Genomic DNA, 20981 nt, shown 5'->3' on the forward strand with positions numbered 1-20981 from the left:
ACATAACAGAACTGGAATAATGTGTCCCTGAACAAAGGGGGGTCAAAAGTAACAGTCAGTATCTGGTGTGGCCACCAGTTGCATTAAGTACTGCAGTGCATCTCCTCCTCGTGGACTGCACCAGATTTGCCAGTTCTTGCTGTGAGATGTTACCCCACTCTTCCACCAAGGCATCTGCAAGGTCCCGGACATTTCTGGGGGGAATGGCCCTTGTCCTCACCCTCCGATCCAACAAGTCCCAGACGTGCTCAATGGGATTGAGATCCTGGCTCTTCGCTGGCCATGGCAAAACACTGACATTCCTGTCTTGCAGGAAATCACACACAAGACGAGCAGTATGGCTGAGAAATTGTACGTTCCTGGTGTAACTCAGGCAGTTGTTGTTGCCATCCTATACCTGTCCCGCAGGTGTGATGTTCGGATGTACTGATCCTGCAGGTATTGTTACACGTGGTCTGCCACTGCAAGGACAATCAGCTGTCTGTCCTGTCTCCCTGTAGCGCTGTCTTAGGCGTCTCTCAGTACGGACACTACAATTTATTCCCCTGGCCACATCTGTAGTCCTCATGCCTCCTTGCAGCATGCCTAAGGCACGGTCACGCAGATGAGCAGGGACCTTGGACATCATTCTTTTGGTGTTTTTCAGAGTCAGTAGAAAGGCCTATTTAGTGTCCTAAGTTTTCATAACTGTGACCTTAATTGCCTACCATCTGTAAGCTGTTAGTGTCTTAACGACCATTCCACAGGTGCATGTTCATTCACTGTTTATGGTTCATTGAACAAGCATGGGAAACAGTGTTGAAACCCTATACAATGAGGATCTGTGAAGTTATTTGGATTTTTAATAATTATCTTTGAAAGACAGGATCCTGAAAAATGGATGTTTCTTTTATTGCTGAGCTTAGATTGCAGTTGGGAAGAGATTTTCGATTCCATGGCACATGGCTTATGAACTGATACACACAACAGCTCTGGATTCAAAACTTAGAGTTGATCCATTTAAATTATTATATCAAATTCTTGCAACTAATAGAAAATTATATACAATACCAGTCAAAAGTTTGGACGCACCTACTCATTCAAGGTTTTTAAAATCATTTTTACTCTATTCTACATTGTAGAATAATAGTGAAGACATCAAAACTATGAAATAACCCATATGGAATCATGCAGTAACAAAAAAAGTGTTCAACAAATCAAAATAGATTTTATTTTTGAGATTCTTCAAAGTAGCCACCCTTTGCCTTGATGACAGCTTTGCACACTCTTGGCATTCTCTCAACCAGCTTCATGAGGTAGTCACCTGGCATGCATTTCAATTAACAGCTCTGCCTTGTTAAAGTTAATTTGTGGAATTTCTTTCCTTCTTTATGCGTTTGAGCCAATCAGATGTGTTGGGACAAGGTAGGGGTAGAATACAGAAGATAGCCCTATTTGGTAAAAGACCAAGTCCATATTATGGCAAGAACAGCTCAAATAAGCAAAGAGAAACCACAGTTCCATCATTCATTTAAGACATGAAGGTCAGTCAATCCAGAACATTTCAAGAACTTTGAAAGTTTCTTCAAGTGCAGGCGTGTGTGTGTGGTTCCCACCGTGAAGCATGGAGGAGGAGGTGTAATGAGTGGGGGTGCTTTGCTGGTGACACTGTCAGTGATTTATTTAGAATTCAAGGCACACTTACCCAGCATGGCTACCACAGCATTCTGTAGCGATACACCATCCCATCTGGTTTGCCCTTCGTGGGACTATCTTTTATTTTTCAATGGGACAATGACCCAACACACCTCCAGTCTGTGCAAGGGCTATTTGACCAAGAAGGAGAGTGATGGAGTGCTGCATCAGATAACCTGGCCTCCACAATCACCCGACCATAACCCAATTGAGATGGTTTGGGATGGGAAGGACCACAGAGTGAAGGGAAAAAAAAACGAAATAAGACTGTTGGATAAACATTCCTGGTGAAGCTGGTTGAGAGAATGCCAAGAGTGTGCAAAGCTGTCATCAAGGCAAAGGGTGGCTACTTTGAAGAATCTCAAATATAAAAACGTGTTCAACACTTTTTTGTTTAGTACATGATTCCATATGTTATTTAATAGTTTTGATGTCTTCACTATTATTTTACAATGTAGAAAATAGTAAGAATAAAGAAAAACCTTGAATGAGTAGGTGTGCCTAAACTTTTGACTGGTACTGTATATATTTACTAAAGAAATATGGGAGATTGGAAATTATGCAGACAATTACATTGATGGAAGCCACAATCTATCTGCAATATTAAAGCTGATCTACCTCCCCCAAAAGTTGAAATAAATAAAACAGGTAGCCTGATTTCAGATGTGTCCATGAAAAAAGGATTATTACGAAAATAGTTATTTCTGCAAAGCATGTAAACATTTAAATCAAACTATTACAGAGCATTTGGAAAGTATTCAGACCCCTTCACCTTTTCCACACTTTGTTACGTTACTACCTTGTTCTAAAATGGATTATATAAAAAAAAAAAAAAAATCCTCATCAATCTACACACAATACCCATAATGACAAAGCGAAAACAGCTTTATTTTTTTTGCAAATCTATTAAAAATAAAAAAAACAGACATATCTTATTTACAAAGTATTCAGACTATTTGATAGGAGAGCTCAGGTGCATCCTGTTTCCATTGATCATCCTTGAGATGTTTCTACAACTTGATTGGAGTCCACCTGTGCTAAATTCAATTGATTGGACATGATTTAGAAAAGGCACACACCTGTCTATATAAGGTCCCACAGTTGACAGTGCATGTCAGAGCAAAAACCAAACCATGAGGTCGAAGGAATTGTCCGTAGAGCTCCATGAGAGGATTGTGTCGAGGCACATATCTGGGGAAGGGTACCAAAACAATTCTGCAGCATTAAAGGTCCCCAAGAACACAGTGGCCTCCATCCTTCTCAAATTGAAGAAGTTTGGAACCACCAAGACTCATCCTAGAGCTGGCCTTGGTCAGGGAGGTGACAAAGAACCCAATTGTCACTCTGACAGAGCTCCAGAGTTCCTCTGTGGAGATAGGAGAACTTTCCAGAAGGCCAACCATCTCTGCAGCACTCTACCAATTTGGCCTTTACGGAGCAAAGAACAGAGAGATCCTTGATGAAAACCTGCTCCAGAGCGCTCAGGACATCAAACTGGGGCAAAGGTTCACCTTCCAACAGGACAACAACCCTAAGCACACAGACAAGACAATGCAGGAGTGGCTTCGGAACAAGTCTCTGAATGTCCTTGAGCGGCCCAGCCAGAGCCCGGACTTGAACCCAATCGAACATCTCTGGAACGACTGGAAAATAGCTGTGCAGCGACGCTCCCCATCCAACCTGACAGAGCCTGAGAGTATCTGCAGAGAGGACTGGGGAAACTCCCCAAATACATGTGTTCCAAGTTTGTAGGGTCACACCCAAGAAGACTCGAGGCTGTAATCTCTGCCAAATATGCTTCAACAAAGTACTGAGTAAAGGGTCTGAATACTTATGTAAATGTGATATTTCAGTTAATACATTTGCAAAAACTTCTAAAAGTTTTTTTTTTGCTTTGTCATTAGGGTGTATTGTGTGTAGATTGATGAGGGAAAAAAACAATGTAATCCATTTTAGAACAAGGTTGTAATGTAACAAAAATGTAGAAAAAGTCAAGGGGTCTGAATACTTTCGGAAATTCACTGTATGTTAATCTGACTATTCACAATAATCATATTACAGTGTGCATGTAACTAAACAAATTATTTCTGATCTCTGAAAATAGGTACTGCTAATAAACTCAGCAGCAGCTGCCTTATCAAGTGTTTTTGAGCCTGCACAGTTGCTCAACTGGAAGATTCTGAGTGATACTGGATCTTTACTTGTTCAATCCGGTTTTCGCTGTGCATCTGTAGCTGTGGTTTGTGAAAAGCATCGACAATGAAAGCGGTTATTCAAATCCTCTAAACCAGAATCTTGTCTTAAAGAAGCAAACTATGTTGGATATATCTCATAATAGTCTCATGTTACCAGATATCACACAGGATTAAAACGTGTCTGAATCCATGCCATAATTTGGACTAAAATAAACTAAAAGACAACTCCCACATCACAAAAACAACAAAACGTAGAAAAAAAACTGCAACGCAAACAAGACTAGGACATGTGTATATATCCGCCTGCACCCACACTCCCCAAACCCCATGGGCTAGCTACAGAAATAGAACACTGGCAAATATTTCTACCAGTATCATATTTAAATACCACTTAAAATATCACGTTATTCTCATTCTCAATATCATGGTAGCCTAAGCCATGCATAAATGGGAAAAATGTTCAGGTACCTTGGTCCAGGCGGAAGAGTGTCCTTCCCAGCTGTTCCATATCTCTGAGGACCAGGACTCTGACTTGTTTCGCCTGGCGGGACATTTTGACTTTCCCTATATAGGATGCCCTTTACTGTACAGGGGACGATGCTTTGGAATTTTAGTTCTCGAGACCCCCTTGTGGGGAAAAAGAGAGTCATGTGTCACCAGCCATCAGACCATGTTTCCAAATACATTCATATTGACATTTGACTCACATCTTTCTCTCTCCACATAAGCTACATATATTTCTGAACATTCAACATTTTCAATTTCTGTTGTACAGTCTGAGGCCAGTCTATTCCCCCAGAATATGCATTACTACATCACAACCAGTGGAAAATTGAAGCAATTAACATAAATTCTATTCCAGCTGTCTAAAAATAGTTACAAACTGTAATAGGCTGCTGCTAAAATGTAACACAATATTGTTGACACATTGTGACAGCTCACATGGTGTGGTTGAAATTGGACTAGTGGATCAAGTTCTTAAAGATCAATGCATTTGTAATTTGAAAAAATCACTACAAAAGGTGAAGTGCTTAGAAGTGGAGCTGTCAGCCTTATCCAAAAGTGGAAAACATGTGCAAACTATATCAAAACATACAGTACCAGTCAAAAGTTTGGAAATATCTACTCATTCAAGGGTTTCTTAAATTGTTTTACTATTTTATACATTGTAGAATAATAGCAAATACATCAAACCTATGAAATAACACATATGGAATCATGTAGTAACCAAAAAAGTGTTCAACAAATCAAAATATATTTTATATTTGAGATTCTTCAAAGTAGCCACCCTTTGCCTTGATGACAGCTCTTGGCATTCTCTCAACCAGCCTCATGAGGTAGTCACCTGTAATGCATTTCAATTAGCAGCTGTGTCTTGTTAAAAGTTTATTTGTGGAATTTCTTTCCTTCTAAATGTGTTTGAGCCAATCCGTTGTGTTGTGACAAGGTAGGGTTGGTATACAGAAGATAGCTCTATTTGGTAAAAGACCAAGTCTGTTATATGGCAAGAACAGCTCAAATAAGCAAAGAGAAACGACAGTCCATCATTACTTTAAGACATGAAGGTCAGTCAACCTGGAAAATTTCAAGAACTTTCAAAATTTCTTCAAGTGCAGATGCAAAAACCAAGTGCTATGATGAAACTGTCTCTCATGAGGACCGCCACAGAAAAAGAAGACCCAGAGTTACCTCTGCTGCAGAGGATAAGTTCATTAGTTACCAGCCTCATAAATTGCCCAAATAAATGCTTCACAGAGTTCCAAGTAACAAACACATCTCAACATGAACTTTTCAGAGTATACTGCGTGAATCAGGCCTTCATGGTTGAATTGCTGCAAAGAAATGACTACTAAAGGATGCCAATAATAAGAAGAGGTTTGCTTGGGCCAAAAAACATGAGCAATGGACATTAGACGGAAATCTGTCCTTTGGTCTGATGACTCCAAATTTGAGATTTTTGGTTCCAACCGCCGTGTTTTTGTGAGGCACAGAGCAGGTGAACGGATGATCTCCGCATATGTAGTTCCCACCGTGAGACAAGATGGCTGGCACACTTAACCAACATGGCTATCACAGCATTCTGCAGCCATTCACACCTCCAGTCTGTGTAAGAGTGATTTGACCAAGAAGGATAGTGATGGAGTGCTGCATCAGATGACCTGGATTCAACAATCACCCGACCTCAACCCAATTGAGATAGTTTGGGATGAGTTGGATTGCAGAGTGAAAGAAAATCAGCCGACAAGTGCTCAGCATATGTGGGAACTCCTTCAAGACTGTATGAATTCCAGGTGAAGCTGGTTGAGAGAATGCCAAGTGTGCAAAGCTCTCATCAAGGCAAAGGGTGGCTACTTTGAAGAACATAAAATATGTTTTGATTTGTTTAAAACTTTTTTTGGTTACTACATGATTCCATATGTATTATTTCATAGTTTTGATGTTTTCACTATTATTCTACAATGTAGAATAGAGTAAAATCAAAGAAAAACCCTTGAATACGTAGGTGTCCAAACTTTTGACTGGTACTGTATTTCCACATCCAGTTTAAATTTGGTCCATATCAACTAAATTCTGAATAATTAAGTTTTAAGTCCTTTTAGTTCACTGCAAGTATCAAACGGCTTCTCTCGCATACAACACACACTGTCAACATACCCCTACTTGATGTTGCACAGCGCATGTGTCCATATTTAAGAGCAATTCATATTCATAACATCCAGCACCAAACCGGTGTTTACATATGTGAAACCAGCACGTTTCTATGATCTGTGGTTAAAGAAATAAGGCCATAAAAATACATATTTTATGTGACATTGCAGGGTAGGATTAGAAGTAAAACACTGATTTTCAAAGGGTATTTTCTTGCTCCCTATGTCACTGTGAATCTCAGTGTTTAAAAATCACTGTTTAAAAAAAACATTAACTACCATGTCATCAGGTATAACGTTTTAACTTTACATTTGTTTCTCAAAAAGTTAGATGCGCCTTTGTCACGTATACTGACACTGGTAATTGTGGTGGGGATAATGAAAACGAGGTTGACAAGTGGTGGACTTGCCCTTTAACTCATAACTCATTCTCGATTAGGTCGAGAATTTAGTCGGTTAAAAAGGCCAACATAACTATTTTAAATGCTCGGTCTAGCGTGTGCAGTCTGTCTGTCCCTATATAAGGACCAAACAGGCAACCTGCTTCGTTTGTAAACAATGTGTCGTTCTGGGACGAAAAAAAGCTGGCTCTGCAGGCGCGCACACAGTACACCAAGTAGTGTTGAAGCATTATGGTTAGCTTACAAACTGTCAAAAATGCTAACGTTATGCATCTGTTACATCCAACTTCAAATACTCAAACCATCGCGAAGAGTCGCTTGAGTGTCACTTGTAAAGATAAGAGTTTACAGGCTTAATTGTACCTAGTTTGAAGAAGAGGCTTCGCATCTGAGGGGGACGTAATCAATGTTGCATGAACCTTTACCCCGACTACCGTACATTTACGAATATAAGATTGCTTTATCATAATTTCTTGTAGACAGATGCAGTGCGAGTTATATCCGTTTGGCAACATTATATATGGTTACTACATAGCACAATTCGTCTTAATCACCAAATTTCGCAATGCAAAACACTGACTAAGAAGTGATATACGATAAAATCGTGAACAAAGCTGCGCTGCTTTTACATGAACGGGACATGTGTTACGCAATAGTGCGGTCTATTTAATCATGTAGTAAATATGTACTGTTTTCTGCAGCTCTTTTCATACTACAAGATCATTTCCATTTTGACTTAGAGCTGACTTTGCCTGACAGACTGTGTCATCATCTGATAAAGATGTATGTAATTATAGGACAAAATGTTTTTGCCCCACGTAAGCCATACAATAAAACACTAACATCCCATGTTATTCTAGCATTCCACCTTTCTACTAAAACTAATCAGTACTCGGTGGGTAGACTAATATATTTTCAGCAACTGAATTAACATGAGGCTATATGCAAAATGTTTTTTTATTTAAAAAATCATTGCAATCACGTAAATTATAGTGTTTTTTGTTTTTTGTAAAATTGTATTATTTACACTGGAATTGTGTGATTATGATCTTACGATCACTCAGTGCATAAATGTAAATAATATATTATATGTACTATAAACACTGATAGTGTTATGTATATCAGCTGAGCTGAGTGTTAGGATTGGATAAATACAAATATTTTCCACCACCATAAACATGGACTTTCTCATGGAAGAATGGTGTCACATCTCTCCAATAAGGTTCCAGACACTTGTAGAATCTATGTTAAAGTGCATTGAAGCTGTTCTGGCAGCTCGTGGTGGCCCAACGCCCTATTAAGACACTTTATGTTGGTGTTTCCCTTATTTTGTCAGTTACCTATAGATCAGCACACAGTACAATGACCACAATACGAGGAAAGCTTCTCACGTGCATTATATCTAACTACATCTGCTACAATGTATCCAGATAACTGGCTAATCCAGTCGATAGTTGATAAAAAGGCCCACAGTATGGTGTTGTTTGCTTGGTAACAATGTAATGAGTGCAAATATAATCTTCTTCAGGGCATGCTTGTCTGCATGTTCACTGTCAATCACAGGCATTAGCGCCACCGTCAGTGCAGGAGAAGTCTATACAAGCATTCCACATTTCCACTCATACCCATCCCAGCAGCATGCCACCCTGCATTCCACTTCTGACTTGTCCCTGAAGTTATACAGGGTTGGTCCAGGTCAGTCTTTGGATGGGAGACCTGAAGCTGATGGAAGTGGTGTTGGAGGGCCAGTAGGAGGCTCTCTTTCCTCTGGTCAAAAGAAAATAAAAAATCACAAACACCCAGGGCAGTGACTGGGGACATTGCCCTGTTTAGGGCATGTCTTTCAGATGGCATGTTAAACAGGTGTCCTGACTCTCTGTGGTCACTAAAGATCCCATGGCACTTATTGTAAGAGTGGGAGCAATTTCAAAACGCCTGGAGGTACCACGCTCATCTGTACAAACAATAGTACACAAGTATAAACACCATGGGACCACGCAGCCGTCACACCACTCAGGAAGAAGATGTGTTCTGTCCCCTAAAGATGAACATACTTTTGTGCGAAAAGTGCAAATCAATCACAGAACAGCAAAGGACCTTGTGAAGATGCTGGAGGAAACAGGTACAAAAGTATTTATATCCACAGTATAAAACATCAACATAACCTGAAAGGCCGCTCAGCAAGGAAGAAGCCACTGCTCCAAACAGCCATTAAAAAGCCAGACTATGATTTGCAACTGCACATGGGGACAAAGATCGTACTTTTTGGAGAAATGTCCTCTGGTCTGATGAAACAGAAATTTGAACTTTTTGGCCATTAAAGGGGGAGGTAAAAGGGGGAGGCTTGCAAGCCGAAGAACACCATCCTAACCGTGAAGCACGGGGATGGCAGCATCATGTTGTGGGGGTGCTTTGCTGCAGGAGGGACTGGTGCAATTCACAAAATAGATGGCATCATGATGTAGGAAAATTGTGAATATATTGAAGCAACATCTCAAGACATCAGTCAGGAAGTTAAAGCTTGGTCGCAAATGGGTCTTCCAAATGGACAATGGCCCCAACCATACTTCCAAAGTTGTGGCAAAATGGCTTAAGGACAACAAAGTCAAGGTATTGGACTGGCCATCACAAATGCCTGACCTCAATCCTATAGAAAATGTGTGGGCAGAACTGAAAAAGCGTGTGTGAGCAAGGAGGCCTTACAAACCTGTAAACTTCTGACCCACTGAGAATGTGATGAAAGAAATAAAAGCTGAAATAAATCACTCTACTATTATTCAGACGTTTCACATTCTTAAAATAAAGTGGTGATCCTAACTGACCTCAGACAGGGAATTTATAATAGGATTAAATGTCAGGAATTGTGAAAAACTGAGTTGAAAAGTATTTGGCTAAGGTGTATGAAAACGTCAGACTTCAGCTGAATAGGGAAGGTAATCAGGGAAGTGATGGAGTCCAGGTGAGTTTTACCAGGGAGAGGAATGATCCAAGGTCTGCGTAACGTTGGTGACAGGTGTGCGCCATAACCAGCAGCCTGGTGACCTAGAGGCCGGAGAGGAGCACACGTGACAGTACCCCCTCCCCGACGCGGTTGGCTCCAGCCGCAGGACGCCAACCAAAGGGACGATCCTGAGGATCAGGAGCGAACCGGTCACCCCTGCTGATGCGTGGGATCCTGTCCGGCTGAGGCAGGGGAGCCTGTCGATCTGTCTGAGGCATGAGAGGCTGTAGGGGCTCCCGGACCTGACGTCATTCCCACCCAAAAATGAATAAATAAAATAAATACACACACATATTAAATTAATATACAAAATAAATAAATAATATAATATGTAAATAAAAACACTCCCTGATGCTTCCCTTAGGTGAGGCATCATTCTGTAACGATGTGCGCTGAGAGTCGGGAAGCAAGTTCAAGGAGTGAGTGTTTTAATAAATAAACGTAACATAATACAAACCAAGAACACACGGAAAACGCACAGACATGACTCAGAAACAGAAACAATAACGCTTGGGGAAGGAACCAAAGGGAGTGACATATATAGGCAAGGTAATCAGGGAAGTGATGGAGTCCAGGTGAGTCTGATGACACACAGGAGTGCATTATGATGGTGACAGGTGTGCGCCATAATGAGCAGCCTGGTGACCTAGAGGCCGGAGAGGGATCACACGTGACACCCTCATACCCCCATGGACACTTAATCATCCCCAGCTTTCAATTGGTTCATTCTTCTCTCTGGTAACTATTCCCAAGGTCATTACTGTAAATTAGAATGTGTTCTCAGTCAACTTACCAGGTTGAATAAATAAAATAACATCATCAGTGTCTAGACTAATAGATTTTCATAAGTGAACATGTCATTATAAATAAAGCACAGTAGACTATTGTCACAATCATCTGAATGAATGGACCAAGGCGCAGCGTACTTAGAGTTCCACATAGGCAGATATGTGCTATGTATTTTATAGGCAATTGGGCTGTGACATTTCGGTGATAAGACAGATCGCAGTTGCGTGTAGACTGTACTATACTGACTCTGTTTTACCAATCTTTCATTGAGAGTATTTGATCTTTTTGTATTGTTTGTTGGTTTGGCAATGCCACTGTCAGCCAGAGAAATATGCTGAGAAGGAGTATCACCATAGCAAGCAAGGTACTTGGAGTCAAACAGACAGGCATGGATGAGATCAGGGCCCTCCGCAAGGCTCACAAAATCATTTTAGACCCAAGCCACCCCCTGTTCCTAGACTTTGAAATACTCCCCTCTGGGCGCAGGTATAGGGTAACCCTCAGCAGGAAAAACAGAACCAGACAATAATTTGTGCCAGGTGTGATATCCCTCATAAATCGCTCGGGCTAATGTTCCTATCGACTCAGTAAGGCCAGCAGGCTAGTCTTTATTATTATTATTATTTTTACATTTAAAAATGTTTTATTGGTATGTAACTGTTATGAAAGTTGTATTGTCAATTTTGTTTTGTATTTAAATGCCACTTTAAACGTGTATAAGACACTACAACAACATTTCCCCATGGGGACAATAAAGTCAGTAAGTAAGTAAGTGTGAACCAGTTGTCTACATGAGTATCTTCCTCTGCTTCTTGGACAGGCTGCTGGGTGAGGTCAGAGCCTCCGGGTGAAGGGTCTGGTTCCTGGTTCTCCTGATCACCAGGGAGACTCGCACCACCAGGAGCACACAGGAAATCACCAAGAGCACAACTGGAAGTGACAGAAGACACAAAGTGAATTATTAGACATCAATTTACATTTACACTGAGTATACCAGGTGTCGTTGACTTTGCACTTGGTAATAGATCTCTAGTCTGAGAGATGACACCTACTCACCCATGAAGATAGCATTTGCGCTTGGTGCTGCAGGGCCGTAGTGCTTGGTCACGTTTCCAACCCAGAGCAATGATCACCACAGGGTAAATTGTCAGGATGTACCTCACATGCTGATCCAGCAGGAAGTTCTCAATACCAAATCTACAATGAAAACACATTACAATTACATTGAGAGTATGTGGCTGTGTGCACAAATGTGCTGAGAGGTCCAATTTAGTAACATCTAGATAATGAACAAATGAAAGATATGCCTAAAGTATGTGAGATTGGATCACATGCCCAAAACTGTAATATAAAAAGTGATGAGCCTGATTCTCATACGACAGACTTTGTTAAACTGAGCTTACCATCCGATCACCTCCACCAGTGGGATGCAGAGAGACACGGTGGCTGCAGTGCTCCTTGCCACTCCAGAGAGGTCCAACACCAGAGTGAAGTTGATCAAAGTGGCGATGGTTGTCCACGTGCTGTACAGCGCAATGCTATTTTGCACCTAAGAGTTAAGAAAATGATACCTGTAGTATGACTGTAGAATTGTGGGATTCCTCATAAGAGGACAAATGAAGGATAGAGGAACTGAAAGTGGATTACCTAAAATAACTAGGGAAACCACAGCACAATATAATTACTGTAAAGTAAAAAGCACTAGGATGGCCAGGCTCCAGATCTGAATGTGCTTTAGCCAACTCCTCTCAATATACATTTTGCCATTCAATTAAATGGCGTGCATGAATCCTATGAAAAACAATACGCTGACTGGAGTTGGCTTAAGCAGATCTGGGACCGTATATATCATCTGGGACCGTATATATCCCCCCCCAAGCAGACACATCGATGGCTCTGAACGAACTTTATTTAACTCTTTGCAAACTGGAAAACATTTATCCGGAGGCTGCATTCATTGTAGCTGGGGATTTTAACAAAGCCAATCTGAAAACAAGACTCCCTAAATTTTATCAGCATATCGATTGCGCAACCAGGGGTGGTAAAACCTTGGATCATTGTTACTCTAACTTCCGCGACGCATATAAGGCCCTGCCCCGCCCCCCTTTCGGAAAAGCTGACCACGACTCCATTTTGCTGATCCCTGCCTACAGGCAGAAATTAAAACAAGAGGCTCCCACGCTGAGGTCTGTCCAACGCTGGTCAGACCAAGCTGACTCTACACTCCAAGACTGCTTCCATCACGTGGACTGGGATATGTTTCGTATTGCGTCAGATGGGAATATTGACGAATACGCTGATTCGGTGTGCGAGTTCATTAGAACGTGCGTCGAAGATGTCGTTCCCATAGCAACGATAAAAACATTCCCTAACCAGAAACCGTGGATTGATGGCAGCATTCGCGTGAAACTGAAAGCGCGAACCACTGCTTTTAATCAGGGCAAGGTGTCTGGCAACATGACTGAATACAAACAGTGCAGCTATTCCCTCCGTAAGGCTATTAAACAAGCTAAGCGTCAGTACAGAGACAAAGTGGAATCTCAATTCAATGGCTCAGACACAAGAGGCATGTGGCAGGGTCTACAGTCAATCACGGACTACAAGATGAAATCCAGCCCAGTCACGGACCAGGATGTCTTGCTCCCAGGCAGACTAAATAACTTTTTTGCCCGCTTTGAGGACAATACAGTGCCACTGACACCTGCAACGGAAACATGCGGTCTCTCCTTCACTGCAGCCGAGGTGAGTAAGACATTTAAACGTGTTAACCCTCGCAAGGCTGCAGGCCCAGACGGCATCCCCAGCCGCGCCCTCAGAGCATGCGCAGACCAGCTGGCCGGTGTGTTTACGGACATATTCAATCAATCCCTATACCAGTCTGCTGTTCCCACATGCTTCAAGAGGGCCACCATTGTTCCTGTTCCCAAGAAAGCTAAGGTAACTGAGCTAAACGACTACCGCCCCGTAGCACTCACTTCCGTCATCATGAAGTGCTTTGAGAGACTAGTCAAGGACCATATCACCTCCACCCTACCTGACACCCTAGACCCACTCCAATTTGCTTACCGCCCAAATAGGTCCACAGACGATGCAATCTCAACCACACTGCACACTGCCCTAACCCACCTGGACAAGAGGAATACCTATGTGAGAATGCTGTTCATCGACTACAGCTCGGCATTCAACACCATAGTACCCTCCAAGCTCGTCATCAAGCTCGAGACCCTGGGTCTCGACCCCGCCCTGTGCAACTGGGTACTGTACTTCCTGACGGGCCGCCCCCAGGTGGTGAGGGTAGGCAACAACATCTCCTCCCCGCTGATCCTCAACACGGGGCCCCACAAGGGTGCGTTCTGAGCCCTCTCCTGTACTCCCTGTTCACCCACGACTGCGTGGCCACGCACGCCTCCAACTCAATCATCAAGTTTGCGGACGACACAACAGTGGTAGGCTTGATTACCAACAACGACGAGACGGCCTACAGGGAGGAGGTGAGGGCCCTCGGAGTGTGGTGTCAGGAAAATAACCTCACACTCAACGTCAACAAAACTAAGGAGATGATTGTGGACTTCAGGAAACAGCAGAGGGAACACCCCCTATCCACATCGATGGAACAGTAGTGGAGAGGGTAGCTAGTTTTAAGTTCCTCGGCATACACATCACAGACAAACTGAATTGGTCCACTCACACTGACAGCGTCGTGAAGAAGGCGCAGCAGCGCCTATTCAACCTCAGGAGGCTGAAGAAATTTGGCTTGTCACCAAAAGCACTCACAAACTTCTACAGATGCACAATCGAGAGCATCCTGGCGGGCTGTATCACCGCCTGGTACGGCAACTGCTCCGCCCTCAACCGTAAGGCTCTCCAGAGGGTAGTGAGGACTGCACAACGCATCACCGGGGGCAAACTACCTGCCCTCCAGGACACCTACACCACCCGTTGTTACAGGAAGGCCATAAAGATCATCAAGGACATCAACTACCCGAACCACTGCCTGTTCACCCCGCTATCATCCAGAAGGCGAGGTCAGTACAGGTGCATCAAAGCTGGGACCGAGAGACTGAAAAACAGCTTCTATCTCAAGGCCATCAGACTGTTAAACAGCCACCACTAACACTGATTGGCTGCTGCCAACACACTGTCATTGACACTGACCCAACTCCAGCCATTTTAATAATGGGAATTGATGGGAAATGATGTAAATATATCACTAGCCACTTTAAACAATGCTACCTTATATAATGTTACTTACCCTACATTATTCATCTCATATGCATATGTATATACTGTACTCTACATCATCGACTGCATCCTTATGTAACACATGTATCACTAGCCACTTTAACTATGCCACTTTGTTTACTTTGTCTACACACTCATCTCATATGTATATACTGTACTCGATACCATCTACTGTATGCTGCTCTGTACCATCACTCATTCATATATCCTTATGTACATGTTCCTTATCCCCTTACACTGTGTATAAGACAGTAGTTTTGGAATTGTTAGTTAGATTACTTGTTGGTTATCACTGCATTGTCGGAACTAGAAGCACAAGCATTTCGCTACACTCGCATTAACATCTGCTAACCATGTGTATGTGACAAATAAAATTTGATTTGATTTGATTTGATTTGATTTGATTTGATTTGACCAGGCTACAATCATGATGCTGGCGTGAGATTATCGGACAACTAACTCGATTAACCCTCAAATTAAACTCACCAGCAACTGAATGCACCAGAGGTCCCTGGGGTGGTTCTGGCTGAGCCAGACTCCGTAAACACTCAGACCATAGCAGGAGAAGAAGACCACGGAGTAGTTGGTGACAGCAATGGTCGCCATTACAATCAATGCAGCAGTCACATGCCTGTCAGGAACAGTAAATAAAAAAAAGACCACTCTATTTGATCGACAAGTTACCTCTGTGTTTTGAGCTGACAATCTACATGCCTGGTAATTATCATAGCATGATAGAGACCCAGAGCAATATGATGAATATCAATGGGTATTATCTTGTACCTTATGTAGTAACAACATTGTAAAGCAAAGGAGTTGGGGGAAATGCTAGGCCTATGTGGTTCAACTTGTCTCAATGTTCTATACGGACTGGCAGAGGCCCATGTGTGGGCGGTGTTGTACGGTTACAGTAAGTGGAGAGATGCTGCCATTTTGCATCCACCCGTCCATTTAAATCAGGTTAGTCAGGAAACAGGAACAGTACATGATTCACCCATGGCTGATAAAGACATTGGATCTCATTGGTTTAAGGTGTTAAAAGACTGTTATGCACTCTTGATCCCATAGGGAGCAGCCAGGTCATGTTGAGGGCCATGTTAACTATCCAGGACAGGTAGAAACCGCACAGTAGCACAGAGAGGGTCCATCTCCTGAGGAATAGAAGAAGAAAAACATTGGTGTCAGAAGAACACACATTCTACTGTAGCTACCAACATCAAAACTGTTTCAATACCTACATAATAATACAATGTTCATTTCTAATAAATGAATTACTGCACTTCATTGTCTACATGTTGACACTACAGTAGGATGGTGGCCTAAACTATGTAATAGAATAGATGACAGTACAATACAATAGAATAGTAGGCAGATGGATGGCTGCATGGTTGGATTATCTGATATAGGCAGGCCAATAGTTGTGTGTCCATACTGTTATGATCAACTAGGAGTGGTGGGTGGAATCAGGCGCAGAGAGCAGGGTTCAGTCTTTCTTTCAAATGTATTCCCCAGCGCAACAAAACAGTCACGCCAACACACAGGGCGTATATAAGTTGCCAGTCCAAACAACAGGACAAAATAGTCCGGAGAATAAATACACGAATAACTCACACCATCAAACACAGAGTAACAAAAACAAGCCCGCACAAATACCCAGCGGGCCTCGTGCCCTTAAATACCCTACAAACAAACCTTAATACAAAACAGGTATACCCAATTACCCAATAACCCAAAACAAACGGAAAGGGAATCGATGGCAGCTAATAGGCCGGCGACGACGACCGCCGAGCACCGCCCGAACAGGAAGAGGCACCATCTTCGGCGAGGTTCGTGGCACATACCCTCTGTAGATCAAGGAGATGACATACATGACCATGAGGGCCAGCCAGGTGTAGATAAGCCCCCACATGGAGAAGGCCCATCCGGACGGAGTTATGTCAGTCTCATACTTCCTGGAGATGTTCCCTGTACTCCAATGAAATGGTCCTACGAGAGAAAGTGTAGCAAAACAAGTGCATTGTAAACAGGTGCGAAACTACAGTAGAAGTTTCTGTCAGTAAGTTATGTTTTCTAAAGGACAGGACTTCTTCCCTAAGTTTATGTAATGCTGGGGGGAATTCTGCTTTTACATTTGTGCCTCTACTTCCAAAGTAATAACTTAATATTACCATATTAACAGAATAATGACATTGGTATCATTGCCCGACATCTTTGGTTTCTTGCCCAAACATTTACTAGAAGAAGCCATCACATAGATAGCATATGTTAGCACTTTATTACACACTGAGTTCAAAGTTACATGATAAACTCACTCACCCTTTCCAGCTCCTGCCATGGCATTTATTGCCAAAGCAGAAATGTAGATCAGCACAGACATTGTAATGACCACAACACGAGGAAGGCTTCTGTCCTCCATTGTACCTATCTCACTTCAACAGCTCAAATGTAGGCCTGTCTAGATAACTGGCTGTCCAGTCGATAGTTGACTATGTGTTAAGATAATTATGTTCTCAATGTTCTTAAACTGAACTTGAATTAATCTACTCAGTCTGCAACCCAGAGTTTGTAAGGTTCTGGTTTAAATGAAGCAGATGGAGACCAGGCTTTCAAGAGTCAGATTCTTTATTCACGAGAGCTCTGAATACCATACAATGCACATAGCCTTTTATACCATACACATTTGTTTATGACATACACTTTATAAATGCCACTCCTCTCATCTAACTCTGTCACAATGTTCAACTTCAATAGCTCCTTTTGTCTAACCGGGTTCCTCTATCTACATGTCTGCAACTGACAAGTCGAGCTTGACCATTTCCGGAGACCTTCTCCCTTACCTCACCTCGCTCATCAACTTATCCCTGACCGCTGGCTACGTCCCTTCCGTCTTCAAGAGAGCGAGAGTTGCACCCCTTCTGAAAAAACCTACACTCGATCCCTCCGATGTTAACAACTACAGACCAGTATCCCTTCTTTCTTTTCTCTCCAAAACTCTTGAACGTGCCGTCCTTGGTCAGCTCTCCCGCTATCTCTCTCAGAATGACCTTCTTGATCCAAATCAGTCAGGTTTCAAGACTAGTCATTCAACTGAGACTGCTCTTCTCTGTATCACGGAGGCGCTCCGCACCGCTAAAGCTAACTCTCTCTCCTCTGCTCTCATCCTTCTAGACCTATCGGCTGCCTTCGATACTGTGAACCATCAGATCCTCCTCTCCACCTTCTCCGAGTTGGGCATCTCCGGCGCGGCCCACGCTTGGATTGCGTCCTACCTGACAGGTCGCTCCTACCAGGTGGCGTGGCGAGAATCTGTCTCCTCACCACGCGCTCTCACCACTGGTGTCCCCCAGGGCTCTGTTCTAGGCCCTCTCCTATTCTCGCTATACACCAAGTCACTTGGCTCTGTCATAACCTCACATGGTCTCTCCTATCATTGCTATGCAGACGACACACAATTAATCTTCTCCTTCCCCCTTCTGATGACCAGGTGGCGAATCGCATCTCTGCATGTCTGGCAGACATATCAGTGTGGATGACGGATCACCACCTCAAGCTGAACTTCGGCAAGACGGAGCTGCTCTTCCTCCCGGGAAGGACTGCCCGTTCCATGATCTCGCCATCACGGTTGACAACTCCATTGTGTCCTCCTCCCAGAGCGCTAAGAACCTTGGCGTGATCCTGGACAACACCCTGTCGTTCTCAACTAACATCAAGGCGGTGGCCCGTTCCTGTAGGTTCATGCTCTACAACATCCGCAGAGTACGACCCTGCCTCACACAGGAAGCGGCGCAGGTCCTAATCCAGGCACTTGTCATCTCCCGTCTGGATTACTGCAACTCGCTGTTGGCTGGGCTCCCTGCCTGTGCCATTAAACCCCTACAACTCATCCAGAACGCCGCAGTCCGTCTAGTGTTCAACCTTCCCAAGTTCTCTCACGTCACCCCGCTCCTCCTCTCTCTCCACTGGCTTCCAGTTGAAGCTCGCATCCGCTACAAGACCATGGTGCTTGCCTACGGAGCTGTGAGGGGAACGGCACCTCAGTACCTCCAGGCTCTGATCAGGCCCTACACCCAAATAAGGGCACTGCGTTCATCCACCTCTGGCCTGCTCGCCTCCCTATCACTGAGGAAGTACAGTTCCCGCTCAGCCCAGTCAAAACTGTTCGCTGCTCTGGCTCCCCAATGGTGGAACAAACTCCCTCACGACGCCAGGACAGCGGAGTCAATCACCACCTTCCGGAGACACCTGAAACCCCACCTCTTTAAGGAATACTTAGGATAGGATAAAGTAATCCTTCTCACCCCCCTTAAAATATTTAGATGCACTATTGTAAAGTGGCTGTTCCACTGGATGTCATAAGGTGAATGCACCAATTTGTAAGTCGCTCTGGATAAGAGCATCTGCTAAATGACTTAAATGTAAATGTAAATGAGCTCAAAACAGGACACCTCTGTGGTTTCCCAGTGCCTGACTTACTTTTCTTCTCAGAGAACAGTCTAGTCTATAATGTCAGAGTAATAGACCAAATTGTTTCCTGCAAATCCACACAGACATGTTCCATCCTATAATTGACAATATTTATCTAATCTACTTTGAAACACACACACACATGTTAAATGTCCCCTTCTATTATTTGGCATTAACTCAATAAACAAATGCTATGTACAAGTCTTCTCCAAATGGTCATTGCTGATCATATTCTGCAACATGTTTCCTAATCTACTACAAGCCTAAGGGTTTCTCCCCTCCCTGGGTGGGGAGACCTTCTTCCTGTTATTAGTTTCACAGTTGTCATACATTGAGTGGTTGTTGTAACTTTTAGCCCTTAACTTACATAACTTCTAAATTACTTTGAAAGTCCTCAGAGTGTTCTGTATCAAATATAATGAGTGGAAAAATGCTAGTCAGCGTTATCACTGTTAATCATCGGCATTACTAGCACCACCTGCTGTGCAAGAGTAGTCTATACAATGCAAAATATTTAAACTAAAATGTTTATCAGTTATTCTCACATCTAAAAACTATTTGTAATAGAGGAAAATATTTTTTGGTAGAAATGTGAGTTAGCAAATCAAACTACAAATTGATGTTATGGTATTGTAACGGGAACAGGTGTGTTCATCACTATCTGGCCAAGTTGCAAAGTCAGAAGCCCCGCCACCTCGGCTTCCCGAGAACCCTGCTTACCTCCTCCAAAATGCTTCGTTGGAGGGTACCTGGAACCTGTCGGTCATTTCTCTCCCAGTGCTCCCTCATCTTCGAGATGCAGCCCTCGTCCTTCCCCTCGGACCACTCGAAGATAGCATATCTCATAGCGCTAACATCCAGGAGGGTTCTCGCCTGGGCTATGGCAGTGTGGGTGTCACGAGTCCGACCGAGGGTGGTTCCCCTTCCCGGGCGGGTGGCGCTCGGCGGTCGTCATCACCGGCCTATTAGCTGCCACTGATTGTTTTTCCTCCCCCTCCTTGTATGTTTAGTGGTAGCACCTGTTTATGTTTAATTAGTTTGTCTTTATTAGACAGCCGGCCCGCCTGGTTGTTGTGCGGGATTATTTTATTGTAAACCTTCGGCTCTGTTGTAGAGGTACGTGCTTAGTCGTGATTTTTTCCTATTTGTACTTTTTCCCCTGTGTTTGGGAACGTTACTTTTGTGTGCACCCTGTGGTGCGTTTGGTGCTAGTAAAGACGCACAGCATTGAACTCTGTCTCCTGCATTTGACTCCACACCCACGACACCCGGAGCGTTACAGAATCCCGCACCTATCAAATTGATGGAGTCAGCAGGAGCAGCAGCCGGCCCTCTCCCTTCGATGGAGGAGAGGGTTCTCCACCACACCACCGTCCTCCATCGGATCGGATCCGCGATGGATCAGGTGATGGAGAGAATGGAAAGATGGGAGAGGAGTGGTCTCCTCTCTCCACCTTCGGCACCCACGGTTCCGGACTCCCCATCTCCCGACTCCAGCACCCTCCGTCTGACGCTACCGAGGGCTTATGATGGAGCGGCGGCGGGTTGCCAGGGGTTTCTGCTTCAG

General features: G+C 43.4%; 1 protein-coding gene and 1 pseudogene across 2 annotated transcripts in view; both read right to left on the minus strand.

Moving 5' to 3' along the window:
• The window catches only part of LOC124009671 (glycogen debranching enzyme-like), a 31703-nt gene extending 24354 nt beyond the window's left edge, over nucleotides 1–7349 (minus strand). For both annotated transcript variants that reach the window (XM_046321714.1, XM_046321713.1), the window contains exons 1-2: nucleotides 7282–7349; nucleotides 4338–4496 (exon numbers count right to left, since the gene is read on the minus strand). In XM_046321714.1, coding sequence (XP_046177670.1) covers nucleotides 4338–4422 — 85 coding nt within the window. In that variant the 5' untranslated portion in view covers nucleotides 4423–4496; nucleotides 7282–7349. The remainder of the gene's footprint in view (nucleotides 1–4337; nucleotides 4497–7281) is intronic.
• Nucleotides 7350–11495: 4146 nt separating this feature from the next.
• LOC124009078 lies at nucleotides 11496–20260 on the minus strand (annotated as a pseudogene).
• Nucleotides 20261–20981: the final 721 nt, after the last annotated feature.

The sequence above is a fragment of the Oncorhynchus gorbuscha genome, linkage group LG22, assembly GCF_021184085.1.
Source record: "Oncorhynchus gorbuscha isolate QuinsamMale2020 ecotype Even-year linkage group LG22, OgorEven_v1.0, whole genome shotgun sequence".
NCBI classification, from domain to species: Eukaryota; Metazoa; Chordata; class Actinopteri; order Salmoniformes; family Salmonidae; genus Oncorhynchus; species Oncorhynchus gorbuscha.